Source organism: Pelophylax lessonae (genome assembly GCF_965119305.1).
Source record: "Pelophylax lessonae genome assembly, chromosome: 1".
Lineage (NCBI taxonomy): Eukaryota > Metazoa > Chordata > Amphibia > Anura > Ranidae > Pelophylax > Pelophylax lessonae.
In genome coordinates this window covers 463,650,893-463,669,733 of record NC_138768.1, presented here as the reverse complement: position 1 = coordinate 463,669,733, position 18,841 = coordinate 463,650,893, and the positions used below count along the sequence as shown (strand labels likewise).

The 18,841-nt window shown below is 40.5% G+C and overlaps 1 protein-coding gene across 1 annotated transcript in view; it reads left to right on the top strand.

Annotated features, from left to right (window-relative positions):
- Positions 1-14,829, top strand: part of GNA15 (G protein subunit alpha 15) — a 148,499-nt gene extending 133,670 nt beyond the window's left edge. Inside the window, exon 7 of the mRNA XM_082259721.1 lies at positions 14,173-14,829. Within this exon, the coding sequence (XP_082115847.1) occupies positions 14,173-14,402 (230 nt within the window). The 3' untranslated portion in view covers positions 14,403-14,829. The remainder of the gene's footprint in view (positions 1-14,172) is intronic.
- Positions 14,830-18,841: the final 4,012 nt, after the last annotated feature.

The window sequence follows — 18,841 nt, the reverse complement described above, 5'->3', positions numbered from 1 at the left end:
GAAAGAACACAAAGAAAGCAAACCAACACATGACATCACTTCTGAAGTAGAATTTTGTCGGGCGAGAAAATTCGTGTGCAGTCTAGGCACATTCCAACCAACAAAACACCACTCTGGACAAAAGACGGACGATCAGTCGGCTGATAATCGTTGCGTGTGTACTAGGCTTTAGAAGCATCAGTACTGTTAGCACCATTTTGGAATCTGCACTTTTAAAACTGAAAGATTCTCCACCCAAGCATATTTCATTATTTTCTATGAAGAAACTACTTTAATAAATTTTAGCTTTAATTTGTGTCCCAAGTGTTTTTACAGAGCAAAAATTGAAGTCTGTTTAACAGAAAATATGTTGATTGTAGCAATCGATGATTTTGATTGTTTCTAAGACAAAAAAAAAACGAGACAGCTGGATTTACAGCAGATGCTGAATAGAACAGAAATGGAAAAATCTATGTTTAAGTATTTTGCGCCATTGGAAGTCATTTTGTGGGCTTTTTTAAAAATCCCGTAAAATATTATTTTATTTTTCATACAAAGACTATTTTTACATTTGTAACCATCTTCTTGTCATAACCTTTTGTCAAGGCTCTGTAGAATGATTTTGTAAGACACTGCAGCAAACAGTCAACTTTGAAAAATACTGTATTTATTAGCTTACAACACATAACGCAAGTAACATGCAAGTACTTTAGTTATACAGAATGCAATGTGCGTACAAACACTTTACTGTATAGTGATAAATAACTATAGACAAAAACAGCATTAAATAGTTTCTTCTGGTACACAATGTATAACCTGCACTTAAAGTGTAAGTTTAACTTTACAAAGAAACACACTTTGCTGTCCTATATGGGTACAACAAAGTCCTCAACCACATTTAACCACTTAAGCCCCGGAGAATTTGGCTGCTCAAAGACCAGGCCATATTTTGCGATTCGGCACTGTGTTACTTTACCGGACAACTGGGTGGTCGTGCGACGCTGTACCTAAATAAAATTGATGTCCTTTTTTTCCCACAAATAGAGCTTTCTTTTGGTGTTATTTGATCACCTGTGCAGTTTTTACTTTTTTAAACAAAAAAAGAGCGACAATTTTGAAAAAATAAAATTTTTCACATTTTTTATATGAAATTTACCCCCAAAAAATGTAAAAATCAAAATTTTTTAACATTGTAGGCCAATTTGTTTTTTGCTACATATTTTTGGTAAAAAATGTTGCAATAAGCATTTTTGGATTAGTTTGCGCAAAAGTTATTGCGTTTACTAACTACGGGAAAGATTTATGTAATTTTTATTGTCTTTTTTTTTTTTTAACTAGTAATGGCGGCAATCTGCGATTTTTTTTGCTGGACTGCGACATTACGGTGGACAGATCGGACCCTTGACTGACATTTTTGACACTTTTGGGGGTACCAGTGACATTACTACAGTAATCAGTGCTATACATATGCACTGTTACTGTAAAAATTACACTGGCAGGGAAGGGGTTAACTTTATTTGTGATCAGTGGGTTAAATGAGTCCCTAGGGGCGTGATTCTAACTGTGGGGGGCGTGGCTTGTGGTGTAACCACAGAGACATACGATCCTACATAGCAGGATCATATAGTCTCTGCAGTTACATCAGGGAGAATGACAGACGGCTGTGTTTACATCAGCCGTCTGCCTTTCTCCCTCTCCAGCGGTAGATCGCGAGTGGCCGGCGGACATCGGAGCCGCCGGTCACTCGCACGGGATGTAAAGGAACGAGCGGGGGCGGGAGTGCGCCTCCGGCGGGGCGTGCTTGCCCCCTAGAGGTTCGTGGTACGTCGATGTACCGTTACGTCACTTTGCTGTCTCGTGCGGCGGTCGGCAAGTGGTTAAGGGACCAAAAGTATTGGGACAATTGGCTGCTCAGCTGTCCCATGGCCAGGTGTGTGTTATTCCTTTATTATCCCATTTACAAGGAGCAGATAAAAGGTCCAGAGTTAATTTCAAGTGTGCTATTTGCATTTGGAATCTGTTGCTGTCAACTCTCAATATGAGATCCAAAGAGCTGTCACTATTGGTGAAGCAAGCCATCATTAGGCTGAAAAAACAAAACAAACCCATCAGAGAGCTAGCAATAACACTAGGTCGGGCCAAATTAACTGTTTGTAACATCCTTAAAAAGAAAGAACGCACCGGAGAGCTCAGCAACACCAAAAGACCCGGAAGACCACGGAAAACAACTGTGGTGGATGACCAAAGATTCTTTCCTTGGTGAAGAAAACACCTTTCATAACAGTTGGCCAGATCAAGAACACTCTCCAGGAGGTAGATGTATGTGTGTCAAAGTCAACAATCAAGAGAACACTTCACCAAAGGGAATACAGAGGGTTCACCACAAGATGTAAACCATTGGTGAGCCTCAAAAACAGGAAGGCCAGATTAGAGTTTGCCAAACAACATCTAAAAAAGCCTTCACAGTTCTGGAACAACATACTATGGACAGATGAGACCAAGATCAACTTGTACCAGAGTGATGAAAAGAGAAGAGTATCGAGAAGGAAAGGAATGGTTCATGATCCAAAGCATACCACCTCCATCAGTGAAGCATGGTGGTGGTAGTGTCATGGCGTGGGCATGTATGGCTGCCAATGGAACTGGTTCTCTTGTATTTATTGATGATGTGACTGCTGACAAAAGCAACAGGATGAATTCTGAAGTGTTTCAGGCAATAGTATCTGCTCATATTCAGCCAAATGCTTCAGAACTCATTGGACGGCGCTTCACAGTGCAGATGGACAATGACCCTAAGCATACTGCAAAAGCAACCAAAGAGTTTTTTAAGGGGAAGAAGTGGAATGTTATGCAATGGCCAAGTCAATCACCTAACCTGAATCCGATTGAGCATGCATTTCACTTGCTGAAGACAAAACTGAAGGGAAAATGGCCCAAGAACAAGCAGGAACTGAAGACAGTTGCAGTAGAGGCCTAGCAGAGCATCACCAGGGATGAAACCCAGTGTCTGGTGAGGTCTATGCGTTCCAGACTTCAGGCTGTAATTGACTGTAAAGGATTTGCAACCAAGTATTAAAAAGTGAAAGTTTGATTTATGATTGTTAATCTGTCCCATTACTTTTGGTCCCTTAAAAAGTGGAAGGCACATTTACAAACTTGTAATTCCTACGCCATTCTCCTGATTTGAATGTAAATACCCTCAAATTAGAGATGAAAGTCTGCAGTTAAAGCACATCTTGTTTGTTTCATTTTGTTGTTGTGGTGTATATAGCCAAAAAGATTAGAATTGTGTCGATATCCCAATATTTATGGACCTGACTGTAGCTCAAGCTCTGTCAGCTTGGATGGAAAGCATCTGTGAACAGCAAATTTCAAGTCTTGCCACAGATTCTCAATTGGATTTAGGTTTAGACTTTGACTGGGCCATTCTAACATAAGAATATGCTTTGATCTAAACCCTTCCATTGTAGGTCTGGCTGTAACTTTAAGATCGTTGTCCTGCTGGAAGGTGGACCTCCATCCCAATCTCAAGTTTTTTGCAGACTCTAACAGGTTTTCTTCTTAGATTGCCCTCTATTTTGCTCCATCCATCTTCCCATCAGCTTCCCTGCTCCTGCTGAAGAAAAGCATTCCCACATGATGCTGCAACCACCATGTTTCACGGTGGGGATGGTGTGTTCAGTGTGATGTGTAGTGTTAGTTTTCTACCACACATAGCGTTTTGCTTTTAGGCCAAAAAGTTTAATTTTGGTCTCATCTGACCAGAGCACCTTCTTCCACATGTTTTGTGTCCCCCACATGGCTACTCGCAAATTGCAAACAAGGCTTTCTTCTTGCCATACTCCCATAAAGGCCAGATTTGTGGAGTGCATGGGGCTGTGTCTGTACAGCTGCTGCATCTGCATTTACTTACATTGGCTGCTTGCGTACAGCTCCAGACAGCTCCAGTCGTATACACAACCACCTCATTCTTGCTGTATGGGTCCCAGTGCCTGGCTGAATAAGACCTAAAGGTCTATGTTTCACCAAATAGCATATTTTTTATCATAATTTGAGGGGTCCATTTACACTAGCAGTGTTGGTTTGCATTGCTCAAGGCAGTCCTGATGCAAAAACGAAGTGATTTGCTTTAGGTGGTGTAGCACCCTCCTAGATAGGTGCTAGGAATTAGATAGTTCGAATACGTGTGTGTTTTGATAGGTAAATTGAACTGCCACACTGCAGTTAGTGTGGCTGTAATGTTTGTTAGGAAAAAGCATTGTTTGTACACTGTGAAGCTGTGATTATTTAGTTAGGTCTGCTCAGTGTGCTCAGCTGCTGCCAGTCTGGTCTAATAGCTCCCCATGCATCTAGAGAACTTGAGCAGTTTCTAGATGATATGTGTTAACCCCACCCCTAACTACACTACCCTTAACCCTTTCTAAGTTTTCAAAAAATAAAAACAACACCCCTAGACTGGTTTTTGAAGAAACGTCTGAATAAGCCTGTATGCCTGCTTGTGGGGAAGACCTGGAGCGTAATCCTGCTGCTCCTACTGGAGTAGCGGCACAGCCCTTTTGCTTCAGTTCACACCAATATGCTGCATTGGTGTGTGCTTAAAAAGTAGAATTTTTCAGTACAGCGCAGCATGTTCCAATGGGCTGTAATGCAGCTAAATGCGATGTGTCGCAAAACAATACAATTTAGGAGCTAGAAAAAAAACGAGTAAAGTTCTGCACTGCAGGTTAAAACACACACTAGCTTATGAGCAGTATACGCATGAAAAGATTATTGTAAAAAAAACTGTACTTCACCCTTTCTTATACAGTATCTACTGACCATATAGATTTCCTGCAACATTGCAGAATTATAAAAAAAATTTCTTTACGGATTGTTTAACCATTTGTGTTCATGATACCTTCAATATTTTCAAGTTTCCACACTTTTATATTTTTGTTGGAAACAGTGAGTGCGGGAGGAGTTTTTCCAATGGCATTAAAAAATTAGTACAGGGAAAGCCAGGGGAGGGGGAGGAGCCTAGCAATGGTGCCAGTATCGGGTTGGGACTAAGCACGCCAGAGAGCATCTCCTCACCTAAAGGAAGTGTCTTAGAGCCTTCCCACTTTCCTGTATCTCGAGATTCTTGTGTCTAAGGTCAGCCTGGGATAAGTGGCTAGAGCGGAGATGGGGATCGGAGAGCTGCCTGAGGTGCCCAGTCCTGACAGATCCTGGAGGGAGAGTCATGTCATGAACTGGTGGAGATGGAGCCGCAAACCGGAGCAGGATCCGAGTAGATCAGCAGCCGCATCTCCAACGGAGTTGTGAGATTCGGCAGAGGTCGGCTGCATTCAGCAGCACTGGAACGACAGAACGTGGTGTAAAGTGGTTGTGCTTGGAAGCACTCGGAGGTACCCTGTGGACTCATTCACAGGGATTCGGTGGGGCCCAGCCGATCCTCACAGTCCTGGGGAGCTGAAGGACTGAAGACTAAAGGGGCAGCAACAATTAAAGACAAGGGCAATAATCTAGCCCTAAGATAGCTTAGGCAAACCAAAGAAGAAGTCCAATAATAATAAATGGTGGAAAAAGGTGACAACAGGAAAGGACTTTTATAAAGGGGCTATGCACTGACAGCAGAACATATTAAAGGTCTAAAGTGGAAAAGAGGAAAAACAAAGAAAGAGGAAGCAAGGAGGGAAGAAAGAAAAGGAAAAGAAAAATATGCACCCCCATAAGCAGCATCAGGTGTGGTGAGATACCCCTCATGATTGATTTTTTTTTTTATTTGCATGAAATCTTTAACTGTCAAACAGTGCTAACATCTGCAATCACACCCACAACAGTTACATCCTAATTAAGAAGCGAAAAAAAAAGAAAAAAAAAGTGGATGAAGGTAGAGATTTCCTTAGGAAATAAAGAGAAAAAACAGCGAACAGGTGTGGAATATACTTGCGGAAGTGAATCAGAAGTAAAGAAGATTTCAAGATGAGGGGTAAATCTGGGAGAGGGGGTAGAACAGTAAAATCACCTAGAGTCAATGTCAGCCCTGGGACCATAAAGAAATATATGTCACAAGAAGGGAACTTGGAAAGACCGGCAACAGAAAGTCAAATGGGGGCTCGAGGGAAACAAACAACAGGAAGCAACAAGAGCGTACAAGAAAAGACTCTAGTAGAGAATACCCCCAATCAGTCAAAAATAGATCTAGACATGGAAAGTGATTACAAAGCCCACCTGACTACAACATCGGAAATAGTGAACATGTTTGCTAAATTAGAACTATCTTTGAAGACAGACATGGCCGCACTACATAGCGATTTAAGTGAGCTACTGATAAGAGTGGAGGATACAGAACTTTTTTTTCTTGCCACAAGCATAAAAGCTTCTCTTCTAGCAATATACTCTCTCGTTCTCAAACCACTCTCCTTTACCTTAAGATGTGGATGCATATGAGCCCAGGGACTTGAATAGAAAAGAATGTGGATGGAGTGATGAGGGGAAAAGAAGAAGGATAGGAGAAGGGGAGAGAATATCATGTCAATAAATATCTTTACATATAATGTACGAGGATTAAATACCCCAACAAAGAGACACAAGGTACTCAAGGAAATTAAACAATGCTCTGGAAGTATAATTTTTTTTACAGGAAACACATCTAACTAATGATACGAATATCAGATTGTACTCAAAAGATTACCCGATTATGTACTATGGAGACTCCACAACTAAACGAGCAAAAGGAGTAGCAATAGGGTATAGTGATACTGGCTGCAGATTTCAGTTTCTGGATGAACCCACAAATAGATAGTACATCACATGCACTGGGGAAAAATAGCTATCAACTGCGAAAAGTGAAGAAAAAACTATATCAAGCACAGTTGGTAGATGCATGGAGGGTACAACACCCAGGTGTCAAGGACTATACATTCTAGTCACCAGTGCATGGGATGTATTCTAGACTGGATTATATTATGATAGATCATAAACAGCTAGATTTAGTAGTTAAACATCCATTGAAATATTATCCATATCAGACCAGGCACAAGGTATAATGGAAATAAAGATACTGGAAACCCAAAATAGAATAAGTAGTTGGAAATTAAAGAAGATTGAAGATTTTTTACAAGAGAAAGAGCTAGAAAAAAAAAAAAAAAGCAAGGAAGAATTACAACAATATTTCTTGTTTAATGAAATGCCAGGGATATCAGATACCACAATTTGGGAGGCACATAAGGCTTACATAAGGGGAATCCTGATTGTTACAGGTGCAAAAAAGAAAAAGGAAAGGATAAGCAACAAGAGAAAATTATTCTCAGAAATATATGAGCCTGAACAAATACACAAAAAAAAAAAAACAGATGTAGGAAAACAACAGGCCTTGGTGCAAGAAACAGATGTAGGAAAACAACAGGCCTTGGTGCAAGAAACAAGAAAAGTATTTAAAAGAGTGGCCAAACAGATATAAATGGCAAAATAAACCTGGAAAATATCTTGCAAGATCTTTAAAAAAAAATCAATGAACTTTATAGGGAAAATAAAAAATAAAAATGGGGAGATGGTTTATTCAACATAAAAAATTGCAGAAGTTTTTTAAAATGATTATAGTTCCTTATACTCCGTAAGATTAAAAGGATCCCAGGAAACAGAAATAATAAAAAAAATAAAAAATACAGTATATTAGGGAGGCAAATCTACCTAGAGTATCAGCGGAAAAGCTGCAAACATTAGAAGAACCAATAATGAAAGAAGAAATTGAGCTAGCATTAAAAAACACAGCAACAGGGAAGAGTCCAGGACCCGATTGGCTCACAATTCACTATTATAACATTTTTAAAGATCTATTATTCCTCAAATTTCGTTCTTATATAAATGGGTTAGGCGAAGTAAATATATAATACCTAAAGAGGGAAAGGACACAACTGTGTGTTCTAGCTACAGACCTATAGCAATATTAAATGCAGATACAAAATTATATGAAAAAATATTGGCCAGTAGACTAAAAGAGTTAATGCCTGAATGGATTCATGAAGATCAAACAGGATTTATACTGGAAAGAGAAGGAAAGGATAAAGGAGTAAGAACTGTGCTCCTAATGCAAAAAGTGGATGGAAATAGATCCCCAGCACTAATTCTGTCAATAGATGCTGAAAAAGCATTTGACAGGGTAGATTGGGGATTTATGTTCAGTACAATAGAAGCAGTGGGGTTGGGCCCCAAGATGATCCAGTGGCTTAAAACATTATATAAGCAACCAACTGCTTAGGTTAAGGTAAATGGCACCCTGTATGCACAATCGAGATGTACAATGGAACAAGACAGGGATGCCTGCTCTCCCCCCTATTATTTGCGTTATCATTGGAGCCATTATTGACTACCATATGGAACAGCAGTGACATAGAAGGGGTAAAGATAGGAGAAGTAGAATACTAAGTAGCGCCATGCGCTGATGATATGTTGTTCTATATATGTAAACCTAGAATTACATTACCAAATTTAATAAAATAAATAAAAAGATATGGTAATCTTTCAAACTTAAAAATGAATCCTATGAAATCCGAAACCTTAAATATAAGAATGAACAAAAAAGAAAAGTTAGCCTTACAAAAAGAATTTCCATTCAGCTGGAGGAAAAAAGACCTAAAATATCTGGGGATAAAATTAACATAATCTCTAAATAATCTATACTAAGCAAATTATATACCACTTTTGAACTAAATAAAGTTGAAAAAAAATAACAAGGAACCCACTCTCATGGTTGGGACAGATTACCCTGGTAAAAATGGTGATATTGCCGAAAATCCTGTACAAGTTTCAGATGCTACCAATATCAATCCCATAGAGGTAGAGTATTTTAAAACACTAAATATAATGATAAACAAGGTAATATGGCAAAATAAGTAACCGAGAATACAGCTCTCAATACTAACTAAAAATAAAGCACAGGATGGGGTAGGAGCATCAGATTTTAAAGGATATTATAATGCCACTGTACTATCACGATGGGCAGAGTGGACAATAATAAACAGCGATAAGGCATGGATGTACATTGAAAAAACATTGAGTAAAACACGGTTAAGAGATAATATTTGGGTTCCACATAAATATAGAAAATTAGATGTAAATATTCACAAATTGACTAGAAATTTGTTTAAGGTTTGGGATTCTATATATAGACAACTAAAATGGGATTATAACTCACCATTCATTTCACTCATGGGGACAAATTATTTTTTACCGGGAAAATATACACAATTTGGGGATTTGATAGTAGACAAAAATGCACAGTTAAAAAATATAATGGAAAAGGGGAAGTTACTTTCATATGATGATTTGAAACACAAAAAGGAATTATTGATTTTCAACGAATGGCGGTATTTACAGGTAAGACATTCTGTAACAACACTACCTCAGCCTATTAGGTCAGAATAGGAACTTTTTCCATTCGAATGATTGTGCAATTCGCAGTTGAAATTATAACACTGCATGTCTCAGATATATAAGATTTTAACGGAGATAGCGGAGCCAAGAATGCCGCCATACATTGAAAAATGGGAAAAAGATGTAGGATCACGGTCAGAGGAACAACAACTAGATAAAGTATTGAGAGCTGTTCATGAAGTAGCGGCAGATATAAACTTGATCGAATTGAATTATAAATGTTTGGCCACATGGTACATAACCCCGTGAGAGTCAGTCAGAAAAGTCTTCACTGTGTTGGAGAGGGTGTACAATGGGGCATATATGGTGGGAGTGCCCAAAGATAAGGGAGTACTGGCAGAGTGTGTGGCAATATTTATAAGAGATCACCGACATAGAGATTGCTGACGACCCATGGGCATGCCTTTTTCATAAGACAAACAACACAATAGGGCAGTACAGGAAAACAGTAGTGCCATACTTGATGAACGCCACAAAGGGGGCCATACCAAAAAAATGGTGAGAACCAGAAAGCCCCATGATAAAAAAAGTGGTTTAAAAGAAGTGAATATATATATATATATATATGAAATGGAGTATCTGAGTAGTTGTGAAGAGGGACAATTTGAGAGGTTTAATACCACCTGGGAAAAATTAGTAAAATTTATGTATCCTGGATAAAGAATTCATTCTAGCCTGTTCGGTGCTGTTCTATCTCTTTAATGTTGGGGCTTCTGTGAAGTGATGGTACAATGGATTGTGGGGAATGTAGTTGCGAGGAAAGTGGAAACTATGAATGACTCGACTGAGAGAGTAGGCCGGAGGCCTAGCGGAAGGACGTCCGAGAGAGAGCGGCGTTTGTGACAGAGCTCGGGGGTAGACCGAGAGGAGAGACACTCAGAGAGACTGCGGGTGCTTATGAGGAGTGCCGGACTCTGGTGCGGAGGACAGGGGGGACGCGGATCCCCATCATATCGGGTGAGAGAAATCCAAGTGGAAGTAAACACAGTGATTTACTAGACAAAGTCAGAGAAGGCCTGTGAGGCAGTTTAGTTGGACAGAGAGCTGCCTTGATATACATATAACAATTGCCATCGGACATTTTAGTGCTGAGTGATACGCGGCAGACCAAAAGGCCTCACTTTACACTTTCAGTTTCCAGATTGTACATCAACTTGACTGAGTTCAGAAGCCTAAGCTCCTTCCCAGTTTGGATTACAATTGAACTTTGCCCTTACAGTGGATTACAAATTGCCCTTACAGTGGATTACAAATGTCATTCCTTGAGTGATTCGAGATTTTTTGCCGGCGAAGACTAGCAAGGCCTTGCTCAACAAGGAGACTCACGCAATTCATAATAAAAGGGGGCCCCCTGTGGGAGTGCACTCTGATAGGCTGCATAGCAGTAGGTAGATAGAGTCACTGATAGAAGTTAGATTGGCAGTAGTACTGTTCAATATTGCATTGAATATATTCCTGTGGTCGCTCTCACACTTCAGTTGAGGAATGGTTTATTGATGAGCAATTGATACATCAATCCTCTTGCAATATTTCATAACACGCATGTTTATTTACCATTTTGTAATATCAGATCCTGAGTGCTGAATCCTAGATAATTTTGGGTTTGAGGATTCAGGATCTCTCTGTTATTCTTGGACTTTTGTACTCCTTGTTATATTGAAGTTTCAACTGTTTATTCTCTTTTCCTAAAGACAGTAAAACTGGTCTTTTATTTAAACTTGGCTGTGTCTATTCACTCAACATGTCCGATCCTATGGTGTCAAGTGGGTTGGAAAGTGCTCAGGGCCAAAGAAGTGAGGAGGATGTGAACACACTCAGAAACCCCTCTGGGGGTAGGGCTACATTTAAAAAAAACAAGGAAATACACAGAATTATGGAGAGAACAGAAGTAGTAGGAGGGTTAGGCTGGCCATACATGTTCAATTGTCTTGTACAATTTTCTGTTAGATTTACCAAAAACCATATAATATGAGGTCAAAACTAAATAACACTTTCAATTGTATCCAATTAGGCACGCCTTTGTACTACATAATTGAAGGTAAATCTAAAGAAAATTGTACAGAAAATTGTGCTGGATCAGGTAAATAGTGGAAATGGAAAAGCGTGTGGCAAAAAATAGGTTGGGAGGGGAGGGAGTAAGAGGGGATGGGGGGAAGGGTAACAGAGGAAATATGTATAGTAAGTGAGGAGATTTTAAATGTATTACCGTGTATTCTTGTTTGTTATTAAATGGAAAAAATAAAGATTGAAAAAAAAAGTTAGTACAACGCTAAAAATGCATCGCAAAGAAGGTGACTTTGTGGAAAAGTGATGTAATTTATGAACTCTTGATAATCCAAAATTTGATGAAAGAGCCACTCCACTGTAATGAGTACTTGACACACACAAGTGTACTAAATGTTTCCTTATCTCTTTGGCCTAGAGACTGGTACTTTTGCAGAAAAGAACCGGTTTGATTAGCAGCTTTCGGTCTTTCAGAACATTCCTCCCTTCCCCATTCCATTCAAAGTTTGTTAGTGAAGTGCTGAGATGTTGGGTTCTCCTGCCGGTCCCTGTGGCCAACTGCCCTGAACTGAGCCCAACACTCACAGACACACCAGTAATAATTCAAAGGGATTTATTACAGCATATACAAGCCCTGCAAATGAAGTATAATTCTAAAAATTACAACAATAACAGTGATAAATCCGATACCATACACAAAAGCAAAAACAAGATAAAAATGGTGGTAGCAAAATACAGTAAACCAAGTGCACAAAAAAGGAAATTTATAGGAGGCAACATCAATAGACTATCTATGGCTTTCAAGGCTTTAACTAAAGGGTTGTAAAACCTTACATACTGTATATGCAGCAAAGGGACTAGCCTCAGGTGATATAAAGATATGAATTCAATTCTCCTACATAGGTGTACCTGTTTATCAGCAGCCCTCTCTCTGCTACATCAGTGAAAAGTACACAGATCAAAGGACTTTTCTTAGCAGCAAAAAGCAGGGATTTGATGTCACACACATTGCACAGCTAAAGCACAGAGCTCCCTGTAATCTGAGAGCCAAGTGGAGGGAAGGGGCACACTTCCTTTACACAGGCCCATAGAGAAACAAACAGCTGATGCTGTCACCTGCTGTGTGCTGGAGGGTGAGCAGGCTGTCACCTGGGATGTTGTGGAGTTGGCTTGACCTACAGTGAGGTGTGAGTGAGTCATGCAGATGGCAAAAGGAAGAAAGTGCAGATAGAAATAACACTTGGTTCTGTGAAATGAGGCAAGTACATACTATAAAAGGTTATGCTTTGTTCATTTTTCACATTTACAGCCGTCACCCTCCTCCTGGGACCTGGCTTCCCGCCCAAAGACTTCCTGTCACATGTGCCCTTGGCTTTTATGACCTATCCCAGGATGCACCACTGTTGTGCCAACCCACTGGGACAGCCAGAAAAGCCTGTGTGTCATTGGCTGGGTTTCCTCCACTGTCCAACCGGCTTTCTTATTTGATACAGTGGGGACACTCCCTCAGACCAAATGAATCCCACAAAGACACATGTAACAGGCCTAACTATTGATCAGACTCCCCTGATAAGCAGGCAGAGCAAAAACTATGCTTTTCCTAGTACCTACCTAGGAGGGTGCTACACCTAAAACAAAGCCCTCCAGTGGCACACTGTCGCCACTGACGAGACTTCCATCTTCACCCAGTCTTTCTTCTGGATTTGTGGCCTCCAGCTACATAAGTGGCCGGGGGAACGATGAAGTTACTCCATTGCAAGCACCTGGAAGACACCATTTATGGCACCGGCTCTGCAGGTCCGGCACGGTATGCCAGACCTTTAGAGCGCATGCACCAGTGACGTCACCGGCTGCATGCAGTGTGAATATCTCCTAATAGTCCTAAACAGTGAAAGTTTAGGAGATATTCACAGTACCTACAGGTAAGCCTTATTATAGGCCTACCTGTAGGTACAAGTGGTAAAACTGCGTTTACTACCACTTTAATAAAGCCTTGCATTTCCTAGACATTTGTTAAGCAGTTTATAAGTGTTCAGTGAGTTTGTGAGAGGGATTCTGTATGCTTCTCAAAGACTCACAAGACATGCAAAATAAGCAATTCCATTTAAAAATAGCAGTGAATAGCTTCTCAATATAGAACTGAAATATTATTTAACAATGAAAAACAAGTATGATGAAGATTTGTGGTATGCAAATATACAAAAAAAAAACACTGAATTTAGGGTAAAAGACTGTTTTTTATTGTGTTCTCCTAATTAAAATAGTTATTTAAAATGTAGCACTACCCCCACAGGAACGGCATGGTATGATGGGTTTCCTGTTCTGCCACAACTCTTAAAAAAGTTGTAAAGGCTGAAGGTTTTTTACCTTCATGCATTCTATACATGAAGGTAAAAAAGCCTCTGTATGCAGCTCCCACCCAGCCCCCCTTTTTCTTATCTGAGCCTGATCTCGATACAGCGATGTACATAAGAGTCGCTGCTGTTTTGGCTCTCTGCCTTCTCATTGGCTCAGAGCTAGTTAGGCGAGAATGGGGTGGGTGTCTTATAGACACACAGAGTGGGGCTCGGGAGGGAGCATGCACGATTATGGCAAAATTACCAAGCATTTTCTGTATTTGCAGAAAATGTACTTGGCCTGAAAAAAAAAATGCATCCAACACATCTAAGGACTGGTAAGATACAATATAATACATTTTTGTTCTTGAGTTTAGATATGTTATAAAGCTGAACTACAACTACAGGTTGTATAACTTCCTCTTTTTATCTCTAGGCCCTCGTCAGGATGCCCAAGCTGCTACACAGTATATCAGGGATTACTACAAAGATATCTTTAATAAAACAAAGCCACAAGATATTTCAGAAAAGGATAAGAAAGATGCAGAGCGTACACTTTATATCCACGAGACCTGCGCTACGGAAACTAAAAACATCCAAAGAGTGTTTGAAACCACAAAGGAAGATGTACTCCGAAAGTATCTTAAAGAGTTTGGAATTGTATGACCGCCATTGCCAAAAATCCTAATTTGCTTCTTTATTTATCTGCCACCTGCACAAACATAGAGGAATTGTATCTTGGACATTGGTGCACCTCCATTCAAGTATTTACCTATGTGAACAGTTATCATGCACAGAAATTGACAGAAACTGATGGGCTTGGCTGACCAATGGGTCAAATCTTGTGATCAATATGGCTTCCTTGCTCTATGGATGTTTTATGAAAGATGAACAGGTCATGTTGCAGCTGTGTGTGGGTCCAAAAGATGGAACTTTCTGAACAAGCTTTCATCTCTATATTCCTGTAACTTCATAACAATTGTGTATCCTATTACAAAATAATCTATGTGAAAAAATGCAGATTAAAGCCCCATACAATCAGCCAGTACAGTAGAAACCGTCTGATATTTGGCCCATGTGTACAGGTCCTTGTCCAACAGAAGCCCATCTCACGACCGGCTTCTGTCAAACGAGCATGCTGAAAACCAGCAGCCATTGGTTGCGACGAGAGCTGACCTGTGTGTTCCGGTGATGGGGGGGGGGGGGGAGTAGGGTGTCCCTGTGTCCCCCCTGTCAGAACACAGTAGCAAAGCAGGGAGATTGTTGTACTAACTTTGCATAGTTAGTACAGTGAGGCTTTCACGACTGACTGTGAGTGTTGGAACTTGTGCATGTACCAGTAGTAGGTAAGCAAGAGATGCATCTGAGAATCTGCATGCTTTCAGGTGATTGCTTTTTTGAGTTTGCATCATAGGGTACAATCATAGTTCAAGGAAATCCAGGAGAAATCCTGAGAGCATGAACAGACAAGTAGTAAGGCTGGCCATAGATGTTTTTTTTTCAGCTAGCAGACACTGACTGCATGTTTAGAAGTCCATTGAAGCACACCTGATTGTGTGTGCAGCTGTTGTACTGAGCAGGGGCTGCAGGCTGATTGTTACAGTTTGATATGTTGTAACACTTTTTGAGGAATATATCCAAAATACAGATGTCAAAAGAAAATACCTTTCCTTATGCTTATAGACCAATGCACTTGCAGCAAGATCCCCCTTTTCTTTTCAGAGTAGTTTAATGTGAAATTAAACAAGCTTCAAAATATTCTTAGAGTTCTTAATAAGTACTTAAAAAAAAAAAAACATGGGAGTTACTATTACTGGCCTGCTTTAAAATACAAAAGTGCCCTTGTGTCAATGGTGTCACTGCAAAAAAAAAAAAAAAAAGAAATGTCCTTGAGTCAATGGTGTAACTGAATAGAAAAAATATTTCTGTGTCAATGGTGTCACTGGAAGGAAAAAATGCATCTGCATTGGTGGCTTTAGTAGTAGAAAAGAATACCCCTGCCGCAGTGGTGTCAATTTTTAATCTGTGTGTATCCCTCTCCGTTCAACAGAAGTCAAGCGTTAGACTTCTGTCAAACGGACACACTGGAAAACCTTTGTCGATTAGCGGCTGTGGCCAGTCGACTGCAGCTACTGAGCAATATATTCAGACAGCAGCAGAAGCAACTGTCAGAATACAATGTCACGGCAGGGGGTTTTCCTCCATCCACCGCACTTGTGTGGATGGATGGATCTGTTTTGTTTTTTTGTTAAGCTTAGTGACTGAATGAAGAAAAACTAACCATCTATGACCAGCCTAATGCCCAGTACACACGATCCGAAAATCGGACAACGTTCCATCCGTTTTTGTTTGGTTGCTAGGAACTCTCAATTATATTCGCAAATGGGAGAGGTTACTTACGATACGAATTTTCTCGGACGATTATTCAAAAGCTTCCGGTATGCGTAACCACGTTGTAGCGTGTGAGGGGAAATGATGTCTACTGCTCATGCGCTGTCTACTGCTCACCATTTTTTTCGGACGAACAACATACTGATAATACGATTATCGTACGATGTGTTATAATACGATCAAAATGTTTATGCTTGCACGACCGGATAATATCGGGTGAACTGTCGTGATCGCCTCTCGTAAGCTGTGTACTAACGATCAGATTATCGTCCGATCTTTTCACAAGCGTTATTTTTCGTCCGATTTTCGGATCGTGTGTACGGGCCATAAGCCTAGACAGCTTCCCTGCAGCATTAAGCCTATGTTGCCTACCACTGGGAGTGCTTACATGGCTCTGCTCTCTATTGATCCAGCCTGGGTGGACAGTTTTTTTTTTTCCTGGCTAGGCTAAACTACTGCACCAGTAGAGAGAATGGGTTAGTGAAAGGAACAGGCCAGAGGACTCACAGTGTGGTATGCTGGAGGCAGAACATCTGGATTGAGAAAGAAGTGGGTTCTCAGTGGGTGCTCTGCTGTTTTTCACCCACAGTAGGAGAATATCGAAGGGAGGACAGAACAGAATCAGCAGCTGTAGAGACTGCCAGACATGGACAGCAGTTTTCTTTGACAGAGGTGACACTGCCTATCACTCCTGTTTATCAGATAGCCGAAGAAAGGAGCAGCTGTAAGCTCCCTGTGTGCCCCCCACCCCGACATAATAACATTGTGACCAGGGCACATACCCCCTCTTCCCTCCTCCTTATCCTTGCACTGGTTCTGGGTCATTGACTCAGTTAAGAAAGTATAAGTATGACAACCCTTCAGCTTTCACCTTCAAAATATGTCAGCTGCTACTTTAAAAAAGATTAAAGAATACGAAAACTTTTAGTTGATGTCACCTACTTATCTAATCACATTTCAGACTGTAACATCTTTGTGTAGTCAGGCTACTGGGAAAAAAAAAAAAACACATTTCTGATTAGTTTCTGTGGGTAACCACACTTTGCTTATTGCCCAATAAGCTAATAACAAGGCTGAAATATCCAATGACACACATGCTGTAATTAGCTCAAAAGAAAGGCAAAGCGGACATTATTGAAAATCACAAGCCATAGTGGTCTTCGTCCTGGTTTGTATAGTGAGTGTATGTGATCGGTGTGATAAACCAACCTTTTCATTTACCCTTGCGATCAATGACTCCAGGGCTGAACTTAAAATGACCAAGAATTCTATTATAAACTTGAAATTCTGCAAAATTACAATTAATACAATATGCCTATGATTGCTATTATTTGACATAAAAACATTTTCTGTGCCCATATCTGATTTAGGATTACTTTTTACTGCCACCACTTGTCATCCCCCCTGCTACTGAGGCATTCTTAATGGACAGTGGCAGGACCAAGCCACCTAATGGGCATGCAGTTGCCTTGATAACTTAGGATTGGCTTCATGCAGTGACAGCTTCCTGGTGGGATAGCTCAGGTGGGTTCAGACTAGGATCTAAACATGCCTTAGCTCATACCTGCTCCTTAGTAGCACAAACCATTCTCATGTTCGGCTACTGCTCTGTCCAGTTGCCAGGAGAAAATAAAATGCCTAATACTTCTGGGTAGGAAACCTATTCCCTTTTACCATATGAGACAGCACTGGTGTTTGGTTAAAAAGGAAGTAAACCCTCCTCTGACACTTTTCCCTATAGGTAAGCCTATGATGAGGCTTACCTATAGGTACTGTAAATATCTCCTAAACATGTACCGTTTAGGAGATATTTACCTTACATGCAGCCAGTGACGTCACTGGCGCATGCGCTCTGAAGGAACGGCCACTGGTGCCGTTTCTTCAGAGCCCTGTGCCGTGACCGTCGGCTCCCACGCGCGTGCGCGGGAGTGACGTCACCGCGGCTCCGGCCAATCAGATGGCCGGATGCTGCGATCCCGGAAGACGGGCAACTGGACATGTCGCCCGTCATACAGGTGAGCGGGCGGCACGGCGGGGGCTCGTTCTTAGGTAAGTATTTCATAATGAGCTAGTATGCGATGCATACTAGCTCATTATGGGTTTCTCTTTCAGGTTGCAGCAAAAAAAAAAGTTTCATGAGTTTACAACCTCTTTAATATCTCAGTGCTGTCACATGGTCACAAAAGACAGCCCTTAGGATGACTGCATCAATGGATAGCAGGTTGACTTCTATAACAGATGAGTTGACTGCTAGATCCAACTGGAGCAGTAGAAATTGGTTTTGCTGCTGATAAAAGGTTTCCTTAGCTCAGTCCTGGAAGATGAATGGAATATGGAGTCAGTATATGCTGCCTGGGCAAAGCAGAGGTTCACTTTAGGCATCTGACAATTTAAGCTGCTTAGGGTTGGGAGGTCCTTGATACTGCTTTGTGCAACAGTACTAAAGATGAGTATTCAATATGCCAGTGTAACTTTAACTATTGCAGTCATGGCTGAAAAATGCTTTTTTTTTTTATCTAAGGAGCTGCTGCATGTTCAAACAATCTTTAGTGGCAAGTTGTTTTTTAACACCCAAGTAGTTGTGTGACATATAGTTTTCGCTTGTCAATGTATTATTGTGGTAATTTATGTACTGTTGTGTTCTGTCCTATTTTTTTTTCTTGAAAAAAGAACTAATTTCGCACTGGTTTACTTTATTGGTGTTAAGCAGCCAT